Raw genomic sequence first — 6,681 nt, 5'->3', positions numbered from 1 at the left:
AGGTTGCAGTGGCTCTGGCAATTTCTTAAAATATTACAATAACGAAGTTTGCCACCTCGATTGACTCTTCCTCTCTCTCACAAATGATTTCTCTGTAGCTTGAGATGCTGTTTGATAGCATTTTACCCAGAGTAGATCTTCTTTCAAAATCAGAGCCTACCCTCTCGAATCCTGCTGCTTCTTTATCAACTGAGTTCATGCAATATTCTAAACCCTTTGTTGTCATTTCAACAATCCTCTCAGCACCTTCACCAGGAGTAGATTTCATCTCAAGAAATCCCTTTCTTTGCTCATCCATTCAAGTTTCATCATGCAATTGCAGGAGTTCAGGCACATCTTCAGGTTCCATTTCGAATTCTGATCCTTTTGCCATTCCCACCACATCCGCAGTTCCTTCCTCCACTGGACTCTTGAGACTCTCAATGTCACCCATGAGGATTGAATTGGATTGGACTGTATTGGACTCAATTTCTTCCAAACTCCTGTGACTGTTGAAAATTTGACCTCTTCTCATGAATCACAAAATTTCTAAATGGCATCTAGAATAGCGAATCCAGAGGGCTTTCTATTTATTTTGCCCAGGTCCATCAGAGGGATCACTGTCATTGGCAGCTGTAGCCTTGCAAAATGTATTTCTTAAATAATTAAAGCTCGAAATTTGCAATTACTCTTTGATCCATGGGTTGCAAAATGGATGTTGTATTAGCAGGCATGTAAACAACCTAATCTCATTGAACATCTCCGTCAGAGCTCTTGGGCTACCAGATGCCTTGACAATGAGCAGTAATATTTTGAAAGGATCTTCTTCTGGGCAGTAAGTCTCAACAGTGGGTTTAAAATATTCAGTAAACTATGTTGTAAACAGATGTGTTGTTATCCAGGCTTCTTTATTCCACTTATAGAGTACAAGCAAAGTAGATTTAGTATAATTCTTGAGGGCCCTAAGGTTTTCAGAAGAGTAAGTGAGCATTGGCTTCAACTTCAAGTCACTAGTTGCATTAACCCCTAACAAGGGAGTCAGCCTGTCCTTGGAAGCTTTGAAGCTAGCCATTGACTTCTCTTCTCCAGCTATGAAATTCCCAGATGACATCTTCTTTCAGTAGAGACCTGTTTCATCTACATTGAAAATCTGTTGTTTAGTGCAGCCACTTTCATTAATGATCTTGGCTAGATCTTCTGGATAACTTGCTGCAGCTTATCATCAGCACTTGTTGCTTCCCCTTGTACCATCCTGCTATGGAGATGGCTTCTTTCTCTAAATCTCAGGAACCAACATCTGCTAACTTCAAATTTTTCCTCTACAGATTCTTCACCTCTCTCAGCCTTCACAGAATTGAAGAGAGTGAAGGCCTTGCTCTGGATTAGGCTGTGGCTTAAGGGAATGTTGTGGTTGGGTTGGTCTTCTAATCTGGTCATTAAATTTTTCTTCATATCAGCAATAAGGTTGTTTGGCCTTCTTATTATTCATGTGTTCACTGGGGTAGCACTTTTAATTTCCTTTAAGAATCTCTCCTTTGGACTTGCAATGTGCTTAATGTTTGGCACAAGAGGGTTAGCTTTTGGCCTCTCTTGGCTTTCCACATGCCTTCTTTGCTAAATTTAATCATTTCTGGCTTTTGATTGAAATTGAGAGATGTGTGACTCTTCCTTCAATTTGACCACTTAGAGGCAACTGTGATTATTCATTGGATTACTTTCAGTATTGTTGTGTCTTAGGGTATAGGGAGGCCCAAGGACAGGAAGAGAGGTGGGAACAACCAGTTGGTGGAGCAGTTAGAACACATAATACATTTATTAACTTCACCATCTTATGTGGGCTTGGTTTGTGATGCCCCCAACACAAGTACAATAGTGGCATCAAAGATCACTGGTCACAGATCACCACAACAAATATAGTAATAATGAAAAATTTTGAAATATTGTGAGAATCACCCAAATATAATGCAAGGTTTGAAGTGAGCAAATGCTGCTAGAAAAATGGCACTGATAGGCTTGCTTGATGTGGGGTTGCCACAAATCTTCAATTTGCAAAAAAAGCAGTATCTGTGAAGCTCAATAAAATGAGGTATGCGTTTATTTTGAAATAACAAAAACAAAACAAAACAAAACAAAAAACCCAAACAAAGCAAAGTAAAATAAAAACCAAATAAACTTACAAAAGTGAAGAGAATAAATGAATTACAATATATTCATACAATGAAATACTCTATAGCAGATAGAACTGATGACTTATAACTACATGTATCAACATGGTTAAATCTAACAGGATTGTCAACAAATAAAAGGTAGTTGCCAGGCTGTTGTTGGAGGACCCTCCCTGCTTCAGATTTACCAACAGCATGAATCAAGAAAAGTTAGCCAAACTTCAGGCTCAGGTCCGGATAGGGGGCAAGGGTACAGCTCGCAGAAAGAAGAAGGTGGTACATAGAACAGCTACAGCTGATGACAAAAAACTTCAGAGTTCTCTAAAAAAACTGGCTGTGAATAATATAGCTGGTATTGAAGAGGTGAACATGATTAAAGATGATGGGACAGTTATTCATTTCAACAATCCCAAAGTCCAAGCTTCCCTTTCTGCTAACACCTTTGCAATTACTGGTCATGCAGAAGCCAAACCAATCACAGAAATGCTTCCTGGAATATTAAGTCAGCTTGGTGCTGACAGCTTAACAAGTCTTAGGAAGTTAGCTGAACAGTTCCCTCGGCAAGTGTTGGATAGCAAAGCACCAAAACCAGAAGACATTGATGAAGAGGATGATGATGTTCCAGATCTCGTAGAAAATTTTGATGAGGCATCAAAGAACGAAGCTAACTAAATTTTTTTTTCTGGTGTTTGGAAGCTGGCATGGACTAGATTTAACAAATCAGCTATGTGGTTCCAAAGTTTTACAGACATGGAGAACATCAACTGTTACTAGTTCAGTAATATAAATATTTTGTATATTAATAATGCTGTTTGTTCAGCATTTTTCGGTCATTTGATTTTGCATTTTGCACTTCCTCCCAGGATCTATTCTTTTGGTCAAAATACGAAGTATTGGTGCAGTTTGAGGGTGTTTTGGTGTTTGATTCTCAGTTTTCTGGTTTTTTTGTTTGGGTATTTTTGGTGTGTGTATGTCTGTGTATGCGTGTGGGTATGTATGTATACAGTGGAGAGCAAATTGGAAAACGGTTCTATTTATCGTCCTTCTTCCCCCAGTAGAAAATAAAACAAATCTTTACATTTGTTACTTTTATTTTTTTTCTAATCACAGAATTAATGAAAAGTGACTGTCTTCAATTTCATATCTGAGGAGATTTTGCCCTTGGAAGTTTGGTTTTAATTTGCTTTGTTAACATATTTTTCATACATTTCTCTGGGTTTAAAATGTCTTGAGATATTTTACCACCAGCTCCATGTTGGCATAGTGGGTAGCATATCTTTGGTGCATCTGCCTTAGATTCACTTACCTAGTTAGACCCAGAAGATTTTCTTCTAGCTTTCTTCCTAAATGCCTTTTTCCCTTTCCTTTTGGGCTCCCAGTGGCCTGGTCAGCCTTTGGTAATGCTCTTCCTCATCTTCTACTAGCCTGAGAAGGATGTTTCTCCATATAGAGTTAAGTGAGTGCCTAATCCCTCTTTTGGTAAGACCTTTTTCCCCTCATCTTGAGGAACAACAGCTCCATCTCCAACTTTTTATTTCCCCCTTGATTTTATAGTTTGGTAGATTTCAAACAGGAATAGCTAGCATGTGCTTGCTAAATAATTTTATGCCAGCCTTATCCTGTATACTAGCTGTTCTTAATAACAGGTGCAAAATGCCTGTTTTCAGCAAGGTTAAAATTAGGAATGTCCTTTTGAGTCAGAAAAAGATAGGCCATAGACTCATTCCCCAACACAAATGGTCATTCTATGAAATGGTACTGGCCCCAGGAGGATTTCTTCAACCACTCTCCTACTCTTGGTCTTGAACCTACCTCTGGATTAGATCTTACTGTTGTAGCTGCTCACAGCATCCTCCTGCATGCTTAGAGTAATGCTTTTGGGGGAACACTGGTAAAATACAGTATTTATTTTTTTCACCTCCTTTCAGAGGACTTGGAGGTAAGTTGCATTCATTAATTCAAGTTTCCCTCTTGCTGTCTGATGATAAAAGCTTGCATTTTGCTATATCAGCATTTGTTATAGACAATATTTAAGGACAAGAGTTAGAAAATCTATCATTTCCTGGCTCACCCGCAGACTATGGCTTAACCTTGCAGCATATCAACCTATGTTTCAAGCTAGATATCTTTATTTGATATCTAAAGTGCAAGACCAACAACACATCAAGAGATCTATAGGCAAGAAGGCAAAGCTCTTGTATTTTTTTCATCCAGACACTTCAATTTATTTTATAAATTTGTTCATTTTTCCTGTTCTGTTTTATATAATACATGGACTTAACTACAAAATAAAGTAACAGTAATAAAAAAAAAAAAAAAAAGGTAGTTGCCAAAATAGGATGATATTGTTCTATAGAACTTGAAGACCTGTGAAACAATGCTGTTTATTTTTATGGATACATTTATAGGTGCTAATAACATGAAAACCACGAAAGAAATATGTGTCAATTTTAGAATAAGGCTACCACTGAGAGATGGGAATAGGGAGAGTATATGGGATTTCTATGATTTAAAAGAATCTGGGGAAAATATAGCAAAATTTGTTAGGGCTGAGGAGTGAGTACAAGACTGTTCTATTATGATTTTCTCTTTCTCTGTCCTTTGAAATATTTTACCAAAAAAAAGTATATGCAAAAATTATTACATATCTTTAGAGGTAAGTTTTGGGTGCTTCCTTAAGATGAATAATTCTTTTTTTCTCTTAAGTATTGATTAAGGTTTGAAATCCATTTTTCTGAGAGATGGATTAAAGGGATCTGTCCCTTGGAGTTTCTGAAATCTTATACTCTACCACTTTAAGCTTCAATTCATATGTGCATGTATGAATTATTTAGAAAGCAAAAGAAATAGTTGAATTTTCCAGTTAATCAATAAAACAATTTGGACCCCTGTTTTCTTTGCAAAATTCTTTGAATTTTAGGCCACTGAGTGCACATAAAATAAACTTTTACAACTTAAACAACAGTAAAAATGTCTTTTGGACATTCTAAATTGTAAGGGCTCCAGATTAATTTAAATGTTCCTGATATAATATTTTAATAATTGCATTAACTATAGATTAACATTTTTTCATATTTTAGCACTTTACATATATTTTACTCAGTCTTTTCAATAGCCCTGTTATTATTTTCATTTTATGTAGATAAAAAAAAAAACGCTGATGCTCAGGAGTTCAATAACCCTTCTGAGGTCACAGAGTAAAAAAGTGGAGAACCTGTAGTTGTACATGTTACTGGTTCCATGACCTCTTCTCTAAAAGTGGGTGCACATAGTTTCTCACTGAGTCACAAGAGGGATTTACTGTAGATTTAGGTTTTGTCTAGGGAATTACTACATAAATACTCAGTTAAGACCTTAATGGTTGTATAATGTTCCAATATTTACTTAGCAGGGCCTGGGACTTAAATATCTACTAATATTTTTTGTCTTGATAAACCTGTACAAATAGCTTGAAGGTACTAACTAGATTTTAATAGGTTTATCACAGCAATATTATTTGTTATTTATTGATATTTTTGAGATTTTATTTATTTATGTTAGAAAGATCAAGCATGAGTGGGGGAAGTGGCAGAGGGAGAGGGAAAAGAAGGCTCGCTGCTGAGCAGGGTGCTTGATGAGGGGCTCCATCCCAGGACCCGGGATCAGACCTGGGCTGAACTGAAGGCTTAACCAGCTCAACCACCCAGGTGCCCCAGTTTTTTTTTTTCTTGTGTGTGACAAGTATGCCCTCATCAGAGTCTGACAATAAGAAACTGGAAATTGAGAAAATTACATCAACTACATAAAGTAAGAGGCTTTTGGCCACTTTTCCTAGGTTTATTTTGAACCAGATATCCTTCTATTTTGTAAACAATACTATGGATCAAAGTCCCATGGGATAAGTATACAATTCATAATCTGAGCCCTGAGACACTGAAAGGAAGAACTGATTATAAGATTCAGAGATTTAACAGTGAGGAAAGTAGGTGATTTTAAAGCATCTTTGTCCATTTCCTTCAGTTCTACCAGCTGGGATAGGGTATTCCTTTTTTTTTTTTTTTTTAGGATTTTATTTATTTATTCATGAGAGACACAAAGAGAGAAAGAGAGAGACACAGGTAGAGGGAGAAGCAGGCTCCCTGTGGGGAGCCTGATGCGGGACTGGATCCCAAGACCCCGGGGTCATGACCTGAGCCAAAGGCAGACACTCAACCACTGAGCCACCCAGGTGCCCCTGTGATGAGTATTCTTAAGCAATATATTGTTTAGCTTCATCTGTTTGTGAACTTCATGTAAGTTGATTTATGGATTCTTCTGTGACCTGCTTCTTTTTCTCAAATTTATGATTTTGCTATTTATTCATATCAATACGTAAAGCTGTAGCCCATTTTCTGCTGGATATATCACTGTATAATAGTCAAAAGCAGGGAATACAATAACAGTTTATTTATTCTTTTGTGAAGAGGCATTTGAGCTGTTTACATTTTTTGATATTAAAATGTAGTTGTGGTACATATATACACAAGGATTTCTCCACAGTGTACACTTGGGAATGAAA

At 37.0% G+C, this 6,681-nt stretch overlaps 1 protein-coding gene across 2 annotated transcripts; it reads left to right on the top strand.

Annotated features, from left to right (window-relative positions):
• The first annotated feature begins 2,302 nt into the window (after nt 1-2,302).
• On the top strand, nt 2,303-3,223 carry LOC121485798 (transcription factor BTF3 homolog 4). 2 transcript variants are annotated; one of them, XM_041746586.1, is made up of 2 exons: nt 2,303-2,326; nt 2,394-3,223. In XM_041746586.1, exon 2 carries the CDS (start codon nt 2,514-2,516, stop codon nt 2,814-2,816), a length of 303 nt encoding a protein of 100 aa, XP_041602520.1. In that variant the 5' UTR covers nt 2,303-2,326; nt 2,394-2,513; the 3' UTR covers nt 2,817-3,223. The 2 variants fall into 2 exon arrangements, with proteins under 2 accessions (XP_041602520.1, XP_041602519.1); XM_041746585.1 differs by having other exon boundaries at nt 2,303-3,223.
• Nucleotides 3,224-6,681: the final 3,458 nt, after the last annotated feature.

The sequence above is a fragment of the Vulpes lagopus genome, chromosome 2 (assembly GCF_018345385.1).
Source record: "Vulpes lagopus strain Blue_001 chromosome 2, ASM1834538v1, whole genome shotgun sequence".
Classification (NCBI taxonomy): domain Eukaryota; kingdom Metazoa; phylum Chordata; class Mammalia; order Carnivora; family Canidae; genus Vulpes; species Vulpes lagopus.
This window is presented reverse-complemented; position numbering and strand designations above follow the sequence as displayed.

What these genes read in the sequence shown, in the direction of transcription:
- LOC121485798 (XM_041746585.1), top strand. Translation starts at nt 2,340, where the DNA reads ATGAATCAAGAAAAGTTAGCCAAACTTCAGGCTCAGGTCCGGATAGGG.